Raw genomic sequence first — 18,044 nt, 5'->3', positions numbered from 1 at the left:
CGCCAATCTCAAAAGTGACGCCGCGACGCCTGCTATAGATGTAGCCTCCAGGTTGGAGCACATGCAAACTACAAGTGGCACAGGGCATGGGTCTTCATAAGCACAGCCATGCCCTGGGTGTGTTAGCAGGTGAGGCCCGAGAAAGGACTGTAAGCACGGGTGAGGAAGTGGGGATAGCAGGCGATTTGAAAATTGACTGGGTTATCAGTTGTATCAAAGTCGTGCTGTGTAAAATTGTTCTTCAGCTGTTGTGCAGGCAAGAAAGTGAAGGGCATCATTACTGTGACCTCTTAGATTCTTGGGGAGAATCCAGCCAAATGTGTCCAAAATCCAAAATCACTATGTATCCGACACTACAGAAGCTCTGTAGACTTGCAAGCTTCATTGGGATGGCAAAGAGACTTTGGTTAAATGTACAGATTTAAGGCAACCAGTCACTTACACAGTAATCAATGGACAATCAACAGTCAGAAAGAACCAAAGACAACCAATTATTTGTCAAAAGTACAAAAATTGACATTTTAGTAAGTATTAAATAATTAAGAAAAATATGACAATCATTCATTCTCTTGCATGTCCATCACACATACTCACAGACATACTGAAAGTAATTTAAAAACATTGTCGGTATGTTAACAAATTGTTCAATGTTGTGAATTAACAATTTATATAAAGAATAATTTCAATTTGAAACAGTGTGGCACAAATTTAATTGACAGGTGGTGCTCTACGCGCGTTTCGGCACAACAAAAAGTGCCTTCGTCTGGAAAAAAGGGCCACGGCAGAAAATGGCGATGAGTCTACGTTCAGCGGTATATGCAGGACCTGCCGGATTAAACAGTCAATGAAGATAATGCGAGTCTTGAGTATATTCTTAATTGCCTGAGACAAATAAAGGAAAAACGGTCTCACTGATTCAGTAGTAGAGGAATAAGGAATGATTCTTCGCGATGTGTCAATAAAGGTATACTGTATGTCTAATAATAGGAGACCAATGCTGGATGAAGCCTCAATATAAATTTACGAGATATCGCAATTGTTTCAAAACGTGACCGTATGTCACAAGAGTATTTCCGGGTTTGGATACAAGTGGTGCAGATGAGCAGACTCAATAGAGTTATATTTTTGGATAGAATGGGTTTTTTGTATGGATTCAGAGCCTCCTGATTAGGGGTTCCAACTACCGCGAGTCTATCCGAAACAAAACTTTGGTTATACAGTAAATGGCCTACTTAAGGTTGGAGCAGCCATCATCTCTGCCATATTCAACTCGTGCAAAGTGAACAACACTGGCCTACTGTGAAGAGCTGGATGAAGATCCGGTGAAGGTACCAGCCTTTAGGGAACAAGGACCAGGATCCGTCTATCTGAGATGTAGTGGATGGAAGAGGAAGTGAAGACATTGCGATCCCCCTTTTAAGGAGTTTCATCAAAGTTGATCATACCCCTCCCCCCCACCCCCCTTAGATTTAGAATTCTCTATTCATGCAAATACTCAAAAGTCTGAGGATACCATACTGTATGCAATAATATTTTTGTTTCTTCTCGGCAGTGACACCCCCTTGATTAGGGTATATATATATATATATATATATATGGCAACTAAATACATTTTCGATGATGTGGACTATTACATTTCATCAAAATAAATTCAATATACAAGCACTTACTTGGAATTCGTATTTTGTATTTCCCACTCTGTCCAAAACTTCCCTCAATGATGCCTTCCTCGCCGGTGGACAATTTGACTTTCAACCCCACAAACAACTGGATATTGGTCTCCTTTTTGAACAAGGCTCGCCCAATCACACTGAAATCATCGTTGACCTGGGGAAAAACAGAAATTTGCATCATGGCTCAAAATAAGATGGAACCTTTAAAGACAGCGGCTGTCTGCTCTAAATCTTTAATTAATCGTAAAGAGATTTGATACAAAGAATGTCATGGCAATCTGCTTCACCCCTTTCACAGGCCACCATTGGCAGAAGATCCTTCCTTCCAGAACATTACTCCTCCCTTGTACCTGTCCAAAGTTCTTTTCATTCATTTACCAACTCTACTCCAAGTAGAGCGTGCTAGAATGATGTTCAATGCATAAACAACCTTACGCAGACACTTCTAGATGTCTTTTCTCAACCTGGTACCAACAGCCGATAGCATGCTATCGCACATGCTCCAAGACAGAGGTGGCCTCCAGTTTGAACGCCTGAAAGGTGGAGATGAGGCATTTTTATTCCTTTTTTTAAAAAAAATAGTAACAACTGAGAAGATCATGGATCCCTCCACGTACCCCCTACTTCTCCTACGTCATTTCCATATCTTCCAAAGAATACTGTACGCGACGGGAGACTGTCAGAAGCTTCATAATCGCCATTTTAAGCTTGTTGACCACTTGGGTGAAGTCTCACATCCCATTAGACATATAAACAGACAGACATGGGGGCGACACCATGTCGATGGCCAGTGACCTCGGTCAACTTTAAGATACGTTGTAGAGTTGAAGAAATATGACAGCACCTGAGAGGGTAGTAGGAGAAGGAAAAATTGGGTGTTCTTGACACATTTCATTGAGGAGGAGAGGAAGGGAATGGGGGTACATGTGTAGACATAGACATCCATACCTGCCAGCTCACGCAGTGTTGCAGTGTGTCACGCGAGTTTGGCTCCCTTCACACGATCACATGTTGAGGAGCCGAAATCACACGGTGGCAGGAAGAACGAGCTGAAAACCACAGCCTCCATGACCCTTTGTTTTAATTTTTCTGGGAGAGGCCCGGGGGTGGAGCAGGCTTGAGGGATGGCTTAGAGAGGGGCAGAGTGCCTCTTAAGTAGCCCCTTCACTGCCCGCCCCCTCCACACATGGTGAAATTCATTTGTACATTGGAAGGTATGGACGTCATTTAGGGGTTCCTAGGGATAGCACATGTTACTGCAGACATTTCACTTGCTTTTCCTATACGCTTCTTTGCAACATCTAACTCAGAGGTCACCAGAAACAGAAGGTTGAGTCGAAAGTCATGTTAACCATTCTTACTTTCCCACTTAATAGATGCTGAGATGAGGCAAAGTTGTAGTGTTGTTCTTGCCTTTGATACACCCGATGGAGGAAAAAGCCACCGTGCCACACTTGAAGATGCACCTGAGAGGTGCACTAGATCAAACTGTAATTTACACGGAGGAAAGAAGGGGTAACTCTCAGGTGGCATCCGCCAATCACACCACGTGTAGAGGAAGACACTTTGCAAGCAGCTGAACAACAAGGCTGACCGCAAGACCGCCCAGAAGATGGGCAGAGTCGACAAACATCACCACTACTGGCCTCGGACTGTAGCTCTCAAGAAGATCGGCATGCCGCCGAAATCTACTAAGATGCTCATTTAGTAACTGCCCTTCCAGACCCTGGTGTGGGTGATTCTGCAAGACTTCAAGGAAAGCGTACACTTGCTGAACTCCCCCCCCTACCCCAAGGTCCTGTAGGAGGTCAGCGAGACCTACATGGACGGTCTAATTGAAGATGCCCACTTCTGTGCCATCCATGGCAACAGGCTCAGTCAGCATCATGCCCAAGAACATTCAGCTGTACACAACTATCTAGAGTGAGAGGACTTAAGAGACACCACAGCGCAGACACTACCAGCCGGAATCTTTTCCAATAATTGCCTTCTCCCTGAAGCAAGTAACAGGTGGAGGTGTGTATGAGGCTAGGAGGGGCGGGCGGTACACACCATGAGGATCCTAGCTGCCTCAGCCTGCGTCCAGCCTCCATCTCTCTCAGCAGCTCACCAAACCCTGAAGAAGAGCAGCCTAGGCTTGAGTTATGCAGGACAGGGCAGCAGGACATACTGCACTGCTCACTTGAAGTACTTTTGTAGGTGTTGGAAATATTTTTCTAATGTTAAAAATGATCCATGGTCATAGTAAGGGTTGGACTTGGAACCCAAAACATTCCTGGCAATTTAGCAGTTTTGTCTGACCAGCCACCTGGGAGTGGGGGGAGGGGTGATTGCAAGTGTGAAGCAATGGTGCTTTTGTTACTGGGGGCGGATATTGCCCCCAGTAACAAAACTGGCCCCCACCGCTGCAAAACTGGTCTCCACCCTTCCATCCTCCCGGGGAAAACCCTGTTGCCCACTACAGCCAGTCTGGCCCTGGTTATAGTTTTCTCATAAGGCCTACTAAACATAAGAAAATTTGACACAAAAGTTATTAAACTTGTGTATCTTTACTGCAACAACTTATCATGTTTATCTGATGAATTATCCACTAAAATCAACATTGTATTGTATATTTAATTCTGAAGTACTTCACTCAAACAAAATTACAATTGGCCAACACTCAGTTCTTTGGACTTGTGTAGGGTGAAAAGATGGTCACTGCTCAAAGCGCCCGAAGCTAGGTCACATCATGGTGATCACCTCCTGTCCAATGGTAAGTTGAGGGGGAGATGGTAATGGTAACTTCAAAGCCAAGCTAAGTGCATTTCATCCTATGGATGGTGTGGGCATGGGGAAAAAAGCACAGATGTACTTCTCGCGTGATTGGTCCAAGTCCCATTACGAGTCATGAGAACCAACAGCAACTTGACCTACAACAATAATGGAATGAATACTACCAGGTTAAGCTGTAAGTCAGAGCACACGCGCCTGAGACCCAGCAGACCTGCACACCGGCACCTCCTGCATGCACTGTCTACCTGAAAACAACCATGGCAGTGCCAATAGGTCTTGCTTGGCTTTACTTATAAGGGAGACCGATGGGCATTGCCAATGTTTGTATATGTCAAGTTCAATGTTGTATATTCTGCTTTGATGCTGCAGTTTTATTAGGGACCACTAGTTGGCACTGAAAGGCAGAAGACGGGTGTTGTTTGAATGTTTTTGTGTTTTTTTTTCTTTTTTTTTGTTGCATATTTATATAGCGCGGACTCGACCCGAAGGTATTGGAGCGCTTCACATGAGCAATGTATTTACATTACACATTCAGGCAGGGGGGAGATTAAGTGATTTGTCCAGAATCACAGGATGTGGAGTCAAGTCATAAAATTTGTATAGCGCACTACATACCCAGAGGGTTTCAAGGCGCTTAGGAAGGGGAGGAGGATTATTTGTCAAATATCCACGTTTTAAGCTGCTTTCTGAACGCTAGGTGGTTCTGGGTGAGGCGCAGGTAAGCGGGGAGTGAGTTCCATGTTTTAGCAGCCAGGTATGAAAAGGATCTGCCTCCCATGGTGGTCTTGTTGATGCGAGGTACAGTGGCGAGGGCTTGGCTGGAAGACCGTAGTTGGCGGGGGGGGGGGTGTAGAAGGACAGTCGAGAGTTGAGGCAATCTGGTCCGATGTCGTAGAGTGATTTGTGTGCGTGGGTAAGCAGTCGGAAAGTGATCCTCTTATTGACGGGTAGCCAGTGGAGGTCTTTAAGGTGACCAGAGATGTGTTCGTTGCGTGGGATGTCTAATATGAGCCTGGCTGATGCGTTTTGGATTCGTTGGAGTTTTTTCTGGAGTTTTGCGGTAGTACCCGCGTAGAGGGTGTTTCCGTAGTCCAGTCGGCTCGTGACCAGAGCGTGGGTGACTGTTTTCCTTGTTTCGGAGGGGATCCAGCGAAATGTTTTTCTGAGAATGCGAAGAATGTTGAAGCATGAAGAGGATACGGCGCTGACTTGTCTGTTCATCGAAAGTGAGGAATCCAGGATAACGCCTAGGTTCCGTGCGTGGTCTGTCGGGATGGGTGCTTTTCCGATGGCTTCCGGCCACCAGGAGTCGTCCCATGAAGAGGGGGAAGTACCTAAGATGAGGACTTCTGTTTTGTCTGAGTTCAGTTTCAGACGGCTTTGTTTCATCCATTCGGCAACTTCTTTCATTCCTTCGTGTAGGTTAGTTTTGGCGGTGCTGGGGTCATTGGTGAGAGAGAGGATTAGTTGAGTGTCGTCCGCGTAGGAGATGATGTTGAGGTTGTGTTGTCGTGCGATGGCCGCGAGGGGGCTCATGTATACGTTGAAGAGGGTGGGACTGAGTGAGGATCCTTGAGGTACGCCGCAGATGACTTCAGAGGCCTCGGACTTGAATGGAGGAAGGCGGACTCTCTGGGTTCTTCCGGTGAGGAACGAGGTGATCCATTCAAGTGCTTTTCCTTGGATTCCGATGTTATTGAGGCGTTGTAGGAGGGTGCTGTGGCAGACTGTATCGAATGCTGCAGAGAGGTCGAGGAGGATGAGGGCGACTGTGTCTCCATTGTCCAGTAGAGTTCGAATGTCGTCTGTTGCTGCGATGAGGGCGGTCTCAGTGCTATGTTTTGCTCGGAAGCCAGATTGTGAGGGGTCGAGGGATTTGTTGGCTTCGAGGAAAGCGGCGAGTTGGTTGTTGACGGCTTTCTCGATGACTTTGGCCGGGAATGGAAGAAGCGAGATGGGGCGGTAATTTTTGAGTTCGGTGGGGTCCGCTGTTGGTTTTTTCAGAAGGGCGGTGAGTTCAGCGTGTTTCCAGTCTTCTGGGAAGGTGGCGGAGTTGAAGGAGCAGTTGATGACGTCTCGGAGGTGCGGTGCGATGACGGAGTCTGCTTTGTTGAAGATGTGGTGAGGGCATGGGTCTGTGGGGGATCCTGAGTGGATGGAATTCATCAGGCGGATGGTGTCCTCGGTGGAGATTGGGTTCCAAGCGTTAAGGGTGTTCACGGGGGGAAGATGGTCAGCAGATGGTAGGGTGGGTTGGTTTCCGGGTTGGTTGTCAAAGCTGTTGTGGATGTCTGCAATCTTGTTGTGGAAAAAAGAGGCTAGGGAGTCGCAGAGGGTTTGAGAGGGTGTGATGTCGTTGGAGTTGGCCGAGGGATTGGAAAATTCCTTGACGATGTTGAAAAGTTCCTTGCTGTTGTGGGCGTTGTTGTCAAGTCGATCCTTGAATGCTGTTTTCTTGGCTTTTCGGATCAGTTGGTGGTGAGAGCGGGTGGCGCTTTTGAAGGCGTCCTTGGTGCTGGTGGTTGGGTCTTTTTTCCAGGCCTTTTCAAGGGAGCGGCAGAGTTTCTTGGACTTCTTGAGATCATCGTTGAACCATGAGGCTTTCTTGCTGCCAGGTTTGCTTTGACGTTTTTTCAGTGGAGCTAAGGTGTCGGCGGTGTTGGATAACCATAGCGTGAGGTTGGAGGCGGCATCGTTGGCGTTGGAAGAGAAGGCTGGGGAGTTTCGAAGGAGCGATGCGGAGATTTGGTCTGTGGTGATTTTGTTCCAGTTTCTTTGCAGGGTAGGTTGGGAGTGGTTGATGGGTTTCGGCTTGTTGTAGATGAAGTGGACGCAGCTGTGGTCGGTCCAGAGGAGATCCGTAGTGTGGCTGAAGGAGACATGGTTGCTGGATGTGAAGATGGGGTCGAGTGTGTGACCTGCGATGTGGGTGGGGGAAGTGACTAGTTGTTTAAGTCCGAGGTTGGCGAGGTTGTCCAAGAGGGTGGTGGTGTTGCGGTCGTTGGTCTTTTCAAGGTGAAAGTTGAGGTCTCCCAGAAGGATGTAATCTTTGGAGGGGAGTGCGTGTGGGGTGATGAAGTCCGTGATGTCTTCACTGAATGTTGCGCGGGGTCCTGGTGGTCTGTAGAGGAGAGTGCCTCTGAGTGTTGTTTTGGGATCGATGTGGATCTGGAAGTGAAGGTGTTCGGAGTTTGCGAGATTGACGTCGGAGCTGGTTGAGATGCGGATAGATTTCTTATGGACGATAGCGATTCCTCCTCCTGTGTGGCTGGTACGGTCTTTGTGGGTGATCTTATAGTCTTCAGGAATGGCAATTGTGATGTCTGGTGCGGAGGAAGCATTCATCCATGTTTCCGTAAGGAAGGCGATGTCCGGAGAAATGGTGTCTAGTAGATTCCATAGGTCAATGGCATGCCTGTGGATCGATCTGGTGTTGAGAAGGATGCATTGTAGGTGGTTGGGGTCGGGAATCTGTGGTGTGGTCGTAGCAGAGATGTTGTCGGTGCCGCTGAATTTGCAGGAGTAGCAGGAGAAAGATCCATGGGTGTGTCCAGGAGCGGCTTGGACGCAGTTGGGGGCGCGGCCGGGGTTAAGGGCTAGGAGGGTGGCGGCATCGTAGGTAATGCGGGGGGGCTGGGCAGCGCGAGGGGCAGGGGGTCTGGCGCTGGGCGCGGTCCAGGCGCGGACGGGCGTAGACGGGCTTACCTTTGGCGCACCTTCGGCGTGGCCGAAGCGCGTGGACGCTGCGCGTTGGGACATCTGACATAAATGGAGAGTGGAGGGGGGCGGAGCGTGGGAGGGTCAGCAGGGAGGCGGGAGCGAGGTGGGGGAAGGGCCAGGGGATGTACACAAAATGGCAGCAACAACAACAAGCTTTGCAGCAGGGGAAACGGAGGTGCTTTTAAAAATCAAGTATCTCTGAACAAGCACAGCCAAGAAGTGCGCGCTGGCGATATGAAAGGCACTAATAATGCAGGCACTGTGGTTTAAATACAGACAGTGCAGTCAAGCGCTACTGATGGTAAATGGTCTGCACTCAAGCGCTATGATAAAAAATGCAGAGGCAGAGTCAGGCGCTACAATCACAGGTTAACACTCAGCGCTATGAAGAGAATTCAGCAGAGTCAGGCGCTACAATACCAGGTCTTCTCTGGAGGAAGGCAAGGGGGAGCGACCGTTCGTGTCCAGGACAGGACGGTCACAGCTGAAAGAGGGTGCGAGGACGTCCTATGGATTCCGTGGGTGGGAGGGTCAGCAGGGAGGCGGGAGCGAGGTGGGGGAAGGGCCAGGGGATGTACACAAAATGGCAGCAACAACAACAAGCTTTGCAGCAGGGGAAACGGAGGTGCTTTTAAAAATCAAGTATCTCTGAACAAGCACAGCCAAGAAGTGAGAGCTGGCGATATGAAAGGCACTAATAATGCAGGCACTGTGGTTTAAATACAGACAGTGCAGTCAAGCGCTACAAAGTCGGCAGTCTAGCCGACGGACCACATCCTGTCCCCAAATGTGGCTCTGTTAAAAATGCTGTGTGCGGAGCAGGATGAATGACGAATATACTGATGGTGAAACCAAAAAGCTCCTATGGGTGGCTCAAATACAAAGGGAAGAAACAAACAAAAAGAATCAAGGCAACTGTGACGGACACAAAAACCATCCAATCTTGAGCAAGGATTGGCTCTGCGGAGTAATGTGTACAATGATTTTTCCCAAAAGAAAGCTGAAGCTGTCTATAACAAGATGGCAAAAATAGAATGCAACAACCACTGGGTTGAGTGACGTGCCCGGTGGAGACACCCCCCCAGATTTTCAAAAGTGGCCTCCATGCCAGCCAGGCCATCAGGGGTTTGTCCGGTACGTTGTATCACCAGTACGGCAGAGAGCATCTGAGACTGTGATCTGGCATTTAGGACAGATCTTCAGCTTGACATTTAAAGTTAAATGACTTCAGGACATTGTGCTTGAAAATATGAGGACTTGATTGTGCGGTCGGTCCACAGCAGCCTGGACCATCCGAAAGCTACCCCAGTGCCTTCTTTCCAATAGTGAAGCATCACTCGGCCAGCTGCCCTGTAAAATGGGAATCCCCTCAAAACCTTGGGGCAAGCTGTTTTGGGTGGTGGCTAAGAAATACCGACTCCCTGACAAGGCAAAGTGATAATAGACACACCCATGCCCTTGGGCAAGACAGAAATGGCTACTACACCTACTCTGCCGTCCAAGGATAAGATGGGTGGTTTAAGCCACTAAATGCCCTCTACGGCCATTGGTCAAGGTGGGGGAGGGGGTAAAATAAACACGCTTGCTGTTTTTTTTATCGCCCTGGATATCAGCAAAAAAGAAGGATTTAAAGAAAAAAGGCATTGCCCTTATGCAAGGCAGTGAATGCAGCAGTGACATATCGAACCCTGCTATTGGCCAAAGTGTAGGAGGGCTTAAAGACCATGGTCTAGTGGCAACTGCTCACCATTGGACAATGTGTTAGGCTTTTAAAAATATGTCTTTGCTTTTGGCCTAGGCATGGGGCTTAAGGTCCATAACACTCCCTTCCGCTTACGGGCAAGGAAGGACACACTCAATAAGAGACATGGGTACATGGCAAAGCAGGTATTTTCAGCCAAATTGCAATTTTGTTAAAAACAGAACTCTTTATATAACAAAAGTGCAATCGTGTTGAAAATAACCACAACCCTAACATACTTTTTCATGTTTCCTTTATCCCCTTGTGCAAGGCACACAACTTACTTACCTTCGGTAATGCTCTTTCTGGTGTACAGTTGATTTAACCGTAGCTTCTGCACCTCAGAATGCTTCCCAAGTGCAAGACTGGAAATGGATACTTTTCTTAGCAGTGCACCTACGCACAGCCAGGTAGCACTATATGGCTCTGTCCTGGCTCTGTCCTGCCTCAGAATTGAAGGGGCGGAGCCACATATGAGCTCCACCCCTGCATGCAGACATCGGTTTCTTGCATTTCCTTTTCTGTACCTTGAGATGCGAAGCATGAACAATTGGTGGTACTTGTGTGCTGTGGGACTTTTTTAGATTTTTAAAAAAAAAAGCCGCTCCACAGAATGGAGAAGTGGGAGGGCAGTGAGGAATATATACGGTAAAACAGAGTATCCACCACAAAGAGCATTACTGAAGGTAACTTGTTCTTCTGATGAATACTTCTAACCACAGATTTCTCGCCTTAGAATAGACACCAAGTAGAACTTCCCCAGGTGGAGGGTCTGTGGAGTGGATTCAGATCACAAAATCCTGCAGAACCAAGCAGGCAAAATGCTTTCTCTCTAGTCCTGGCTGTCAAGTCAGCACTGCTACGTAAAAGTATACAGGGAAGACCACATCGCAGACTGTCAGATGTCAAGGACAGGAACTCTGCGAGCCAAAGCAGTATTAGAGGCCTTGGTCCGGGTGGATTGGGCTCTCGGACCATACGGGGGCTGCTCGTGGACCAATGCATAGCAGATTTTGATGTAAAGGACCATCCACATGGACAAGGGTCCGCTTCTAAACAGCCTTCCCTTTCTTTGCTCCAGAGAAACCCACAAAACGCTAATTGTCCACATGGAATTCCTTAACACGATCAATGTTTTAGCTTAAAGCCATTTTGGGGTCCAGCCGATAGAGTTGCTCCTTCTCTTCCAGGAGGTGAGCGGTGGCATAGTACGCTGGCAGTGATTTTACCCAAAATGAAAGGAGTCACAACTTTCTGCAAGAATGCCGCCTGAGTTATTGGCATCAACTTTTCCAGGAAAAACATGGTGTATGACAGTTACACAGAAAGCGCCTGGAGTTCAATCACAAGATGAGATGATGTAATTGCAGTGAGAAGAGACACAGCAAACAACTACGCATGGACTGGAAACACACATGAGAAAAGTCCAGACCAAGTGAACCCCTTTACCGCAGACGAAATTCCACTGCGGTGCGGCGGTTTGGAAGAGTGGGCTGGGCCAAGTCGGCCAACGGGCGTCCGCAGCACTACGGAGGTAGTGCTCACGATGGTCATTGGCCGACAGAAGCAGCGAACGAGTTAAAGTGCCGCTCTGACTTCACAAACGAGTGGGGAGGGATCATGTGTGTCAAACATTTTACAAATCTCATCACAACAGGTGTTTTAAACAAGGACAGTTCGTCGTCTAAATGCAGAAAGGCTAACAAAGGCTGACAAATAACCTCTAATAGTACCCATCGCATGACCTTACTAGGCCAAAGTAAAAAAAAAAAAACAACGCCAGACACCTTTGCTTGTAAATAATCAGATTTACTTCCCAGCATTCCTTGGGTAGAGGGTGCATGTGTGGAAGGATTCGGACGGCATTCTCTCTCTATGGATGTCTGAGAAGTAATGCACGTGTAAGAGGCAGATCCCACCTCTAAGTGTGAGAAAGGTCACAAGGAATAATATATGCTGGTGCCAGCCCATTTCAATAGTGCAGGAAATAAACCAATAGGTTTTGGTTATCGTAATGAATACAGGGGTCACAAGGATCATGCCAGGGTTCGCAAGGTGAAGATTACAGGCCATTGCTGTAACCCCTAAATGGCGTCCATGGTCAATGGGCTTGTCTTCCCGGTCACCTTTCGGTTCCTAGAGCAATAGAGACAAAACAATATTTAACACACCTCTGGGGCTTCCCAGCAGGGTTTTGGATACTTGCATGTCAGGGGAAAGACATTTTAAAGAAATGTCCAGTCTGCTTTACATGCTCTCATACACCGTCATTTGTAAAATACATAAATGCTCACGTACTTGTCACACCTAACTTATTTATTTATTTATGGATTTGTATAGCGCTTGAATCACCCCCGAAGGTGTATCTCAGCGCTCAGGGACCCACATGAGAAAGCTGTCACAATGGAGCGAGTCTAAAACAGAACGGTTTTCAAAGCCTTTCTGAGGGTGAGAATTTTAATCTTGGCTTACAAACTGCTGATATGTGTAATGTATGTTTGCCCTGTTGCATCTAGGGTACTTTATCCTTATTGATCATTGATCTAGATAACTTTGCTACTCAGAAGCCTTACTTTTCCAAGCACTTGCAGTCTTATTGACGCTTTAGGTTTAATATCCACCCATGATTCAAACTTCCTGGTTGGCTGGCAACCTGTTTATCTTTACCATCTGTTTATCTCCCAAAAAAGGCAGCCATTCTAGTAAAGGGACCCCCTCCATCACTACTTCTTTTGATTCTTACTTTCTGACTCCTCACTGCTTACTTTACGCAACATAGAAGCATCCTGCATAAATAGGCTGAACTCCCTTCTGTCCCAGGCAGGACATAACTCGTTTAACCCTTTCACTTCGGCGGCTATTCCGCCGCAGTGCTAAGGGGCAGGGGGGCCGCGCGGCGCTCCCGCGCTGGTGACGAAACCGCTCTGTCACACCCCTCGGGTGAGCTGTGCTTGTGACGGAACGGTTCCGTCATGGCCCCGCCCGCTCAATAGAACGCGCCGCGCAGGCGCAAAATCAGCGCCGCGCTGGCGCAAAATCAGCACCGCGCAGGCGCGGCGAGCGGGCCGTGACGGAACTGTTCCGTCACCAGCACAGCCCACCCGAGGGGCGTGACGGAACGGTTCCGTCACAAGCGTGGGAGGGGTTAAAATGAACTATCAATTTAAATTAAGCAATAACACCATAAGAAAATCTCAAAGAAAAAAAGCCTTAAATCAAACAAAGAAACACTTATAATTGACTCCTACTTCTGTTTCATTAAGCGATCCATACTCATCTTATCTTCTTCACCAACGGTAGTGCTCAGTGGAGAAAAGTGCTCTCTGCCTTCTTCAACATCACTTACAGCAAAAAAATACCAGATGGCTATAAACTATCGCGTCCACACCCCTGTTCAATGCGGAAGCCATCATCTCCATCTATAACAATGGCACTGCGCTCATTCAATCATCTAATCGCAAGCTGGAACATTTTCACAACCTCTTCTCCTCTATCAAGAGTAAGGTAGACATTGATACTACACCCCCCCCTTTAATTCAACGCCCCACGGTCCGCCTTCCCATGGATAACCGGCCTCCATCTACTCCCACCCCTTCCCTATCCCATCACTCGCCCAACCATAAATCCCTACAGTCAAAAATTCACCCTCCTCATTCGAGAGTGTTGATCCTGCCCTTTTACAAATCCACTCAAGCAACTCTCCTTCCCAACCTATAAATGAAACCCAAAACAGCCATGCTCTCAGTGGTGATAACATCCACACTACTCCTAATCAGTTATCCAATATTAAGATATAGACAGACATTGCTACAATCTACCAACCACCCATCTCCTTAGATTCAACAAGCTCCCAATGTTATAGTACTCTCACCAGTCTTGAGACCAAGAGACGTCCCTACACCTTTAATCACCATGACCACCTCCAATCCAACCTACATGCTCTTCATCCAAGTACAAACTGTCCACTTTCCCATCCCCCTTCCCCTGGACTCACCCAAATCTCCAGTCCACTGCCCCAAAATGATGGCCCTTTCCCCCAAAATCATGTCCAAATCCCAACCCTTTCAACTAATAGCTCCACCAATCTCAATAGTAGCACCTATCTGTCCTCTACGCTTGATACTATAAAATCATATCTACTTCTGGTAAGGGCTGACATCTGCTATCTATTGAATATCTGAAAGTCAAATGGTCAACTCATATGACTCACTGCAGAATCCGAAAACACCCCCATCCCTCAATACCCTCCGGATGTTAGTACTGCCAACACCTCACACTCATCTACCACTGTTTTTCCAAAACATATCTAAAATGCTCGCTATTCAACAGCAGTGAAATAAGCTGCCGACATAAATTACCTTATACTCAACCTGGACTAGACCCCCTATTTCTCACTTAAACATGTCTAGATGAATCTTCATACACTATTCTAGACATCCTAGTTCCACCCAGCTATGACATCATGCGCCTGGACTGCACAGGCTACCCCGGAGGCAGCATAGCCTGCATATATCGGATCTACCTCTCAGTAAACCAGACAGATCGTCTGCCAATGTCCTCTTGCAAATGTTTGAGGATGAACATTTCAACCAAAGACAACTCAACTTGCACATGATCTACCACCCTACCGGAGATAACCATACATTCATCGAACACGTCATGAAGATCATCTCTAGCAACAAAGGACAACACAACAACCAGATTTTTCTTGTCGATTTTAACATTCGCTGGAACAACTTGAGCCATGCGCTAGTGAACTGTTTGAAGGCCTTCCTCCATGAACTCAACTTAAACCAAGCCTGCAACAGCCGAAATCATTATAAAGGGGCCACCATAGATTTAATCATAGCTAAGCGGAACATAATCCAAATTGACTCTATCCTACCAAGCGACTGGACCGATCAACACTGCATCACTTTCTCCATAGCTGGTAAGGCAACCATCTACAAAGGTCAACCAGTGAAATCCAAACATTGGTTTTGTGAGATCTGTAACTTCAACCCAGGCACACTCTCTGTTATCAGTCACAATTTCCTTTCCCTGCCCACCAACATGTTTGACACACATGACCTCTCACAGCACTATATTAACTCTATGTCCAACATCATGGACTCCATTCCCGCGAAACAATAAAAAATAGTCCCAAGCAAAAGATCTAACCCATGGTTCAATTGTAGTCTTAATGAAGAACGCCGCTCCCTCAGACTCACGTAAAGAGCATGGAGACTGAACCCCTCTCCAATGAACCTCAAACACCTGCAGCAAAGATGGAGAGCTTACAATAGGAGCATTACAAGTTCCAAAGCATCATATTTTCGACAACAGCTAGGCATGGCAGTGAATCGTCCCAAAAAACTCTTTGAAATTCTCAAAAACCAAACAAACGAGAAACAGAAAACTCCTTCTGCAGATATTAACATTCTACCAATTTGCGAAAAATTTACCTCCTTTTTCAAGACTGATCTCCAGAACGCTGTGAAACTCCTTCCGGTCGACGCCCCAACACATCTCATCTCCATCTCTCAGAAAGGATGCCCTGGGCGCCATCTCTTCAAACCTAAAAACAATGCCTCGCGGTCCATCTTTCAGACCTTTGATGAAAGTGACATCTTAAAACTATTAACATCCTTAAAATACTCTAACCACTTCAATGTCCTCTTCCTTTCAAACTCCTCAACAAGACTATACACCCCCTATCCCCTTATGGACCAAGATTTTATCCATGCCTCTCTTACACACGGCTCCTTACCTGGCTGTCTAAAAAGTGGCAAGTTTACCCGTACAACTCTGACCAGTCTCATCCTAACAACTACTGCCCAATCTCCAGCATCCCAACTTTAGCCAAGCTATTGGAAATGTTCATCAGAAACTTGGCAGTCACATTGAGCAATTCCAACTCCTCAACCAATGCCAATCTGGCTGCAGACCGGTCACAGTACTGAAACCTCTCAGGTCCACATTGTCAACAACGTTCTATGTTTACTCAATCAGAACAAATCATGCTTATTAATCCTACTTGACCTATCAGCTGCGTTTGACAAGGTCAAACATAGGATTCTCATGAATCTCTTGAAATTCAGGATGGGTCTCTCTGGTACGATGTTAAAATGGTTCTCCTCTTTCCTGCACAACAGATCTCAAAGAGTCCTGATCAACCACGCCCTATCTGACTAGACGCCAGTCACGATTAGAGTACCCCAAGGTTCAACTCTTTCCCCTACCCTGTTCAACCCATATATGGAACCCCTGACCGAAATCCTCAAACTCTCTAACGTCTCCTACCATATGTATGGTAATGATATGCAACTTTACATGAAAACTGCCTCACCTGAAGACAGCAACACCCTAAAAAACTCTTTAACAAAAATGCAACACTGGTTGACTCGTAACCACCTCAAACTTTATGCTCTCAAAACCAAATTCCTCTTAATCTATACATTCAATACCACTTTTTGTCAAAGATATGTTTATTAGAAATGTTGTTCCATACATTCCATAAATGGAGAGTACAACATCACAGCGATCCTGTGCAGGAGATCAAAAAGCTTCAGAAAAAGGAGTTAACAGTTAGCCCAATTGCATTAGTCAAACTAGACCAGCTCTTCTGCACAGTAAGAAAGCTAAATGGGGGATACAGCTACTAAATGTCCCGGAGCTGCTTCTTTAATTCAACATATAAAGGCTACTGAGATCATGCAACATGACTGAACCTCTGAAATGATCGGTAGTGTCCGCAACAGACATCTGCGGCGCCATCCTCCCAATAGTGTTCAACTGGAATGCCGTAGGCGGAATAAACATAACAGAACGAAACTTGTCTCAATGTGGGACACGTACCATGAGGTAACAACCCCCCCCTCATTACCCACCCCCCACCCTACCCGTGGTGACGGCAGTATACCTACAATTATGAGGTTGAATGATACTGGAATTGTAATCAGAATTGAAAAAGATGGAGAGCTCCAACGGTAGAGGGACAGACTGCAGATGGAAGGCCACGAGAGAGGAAGGTATCTAGGTGCCCCCACTGGAATTCGAAATTCTTAAAGTTGTCTCTGAAGATATCAGTCATACGTTCAAGACTAAGCAATCTCCAAAGACGTGAGTGCCAGAGGGAAATAGCTGGGGCCTCCCTCCTTTTCCAAGCGGCTGCCAGGGTGACCTTAGCTGCTCCAATGCAGAGCCACCCAATACCACTTTTAACATTAAAGAATAGCTCCCATATCTTACAATCTTGAACTGTACCCCTCATATCATTGAATCAGCAAAATCCCTAAGAATAACCCTAGACAACAGCCTCTCCATGCATAACCACATCAGCACCTCCATCAGAGAGGTCAATCACCAACTACACGCACTAAGGAAATCTTTCCTTCCCACTGCAGATCTCAAAACAGCGATTCAAGCACTTGTGATCTCCAGACTAGGCTATGAGAGTGCTACCCACATAGGCCTAAGGAAAATAAAACTGGCACTTCTTAGCGCGACCTTCAATGTGACTGCTGGGCTCATCACAGGCTCGTAAAAAAGGGCTCATACCACCCCTCTCCTCCATTCATTGAACTGGCTACCCTATGAGGCAGTGATTCATCTTACAATTGCTTGCACTACACATAAAGCTCTTCACTGCAACACTCCATGCTACCCGGCCCAGAAACTGGCACATCCGGGTGGGAATAGATCTTCCCGTAGCACAAGCTCCCTACTGCTGCAGCCCCAAAAACTCAACAAAAAAAACAAACTACAAGCAAACCTTCTCCGGATTTTGCCCCAAAAATTTGGAAATCTCTCCCTTCGGACACCAGGACCAACCTTCTATAACCCTCTTCAAAAAAGAAGCAAAACTGTTACCACTGAATAGCCTTCTTCCCCGCTGAGGTGTTACCTCTCTTAATCTTACTGACATGAATCTAGTTGCGCCTGACAACTTTTCTTTTCATTCCCATGTTTGGCCATTTTTTCGGTTATCTTTACGACCTTGTTGGAGAGGTTGTGGCCTTACCGCCAGAGCTGCCGGCATTGGAGCTGGGGAACCAGGTTTGAGCCTTGGGTTGGACATCGGCTCAGCTTCCTGTGATTCTGGGCAATTCACTTAATCTTCCCGTGCACACCAAAAATGAATGTGGCCTTGTGTA

The 18,044-nt window shown here is 46.8% G+C and overlaps 1 protein-coding gene across 1 annotated transcript in view; it reads right to left on the bottom strand.

The window, feature by feature from the left end:
- The window catches only part of EEFSEC (eukaryotic elongation factor, selenocysteine-tRNA specific), a 675,218-nt gene that overhangs the window by 193,277 nt on the left and 463,897 nt on the right, over positions 1 to 18,044 (bottom strand). Inside the window, exon 6 of the mRNA XM_086939292.1 lies at positions 1,671 to 1,827. Coding sequence (XP_086795418.1) covers positions 1,671 to 1,827 — 157 coding nt within the window. The remainder of the gene's footprint in view (positions 1 to 1,670; positions 1,828 to 18,044) is intronic.

This window comes from Lissotriton vulgaris, chromosome 9, assembly GCF_964263255.1.
Source record: "Lissotriton vulgaris chromosome 9, aLisVul1.2, whole genome shotgun sequence".
Classification (NCBI taxonomy): domain Eukaryota; kingdom Metazoa; phylum Chordata; class Amphibia; order Caudata; family Salamandridae; genus Lissotriton; species Lissotriton vulgaris.
This window is presented reverse-complemented; position numbering and strand designations above follow the sequence as displayed.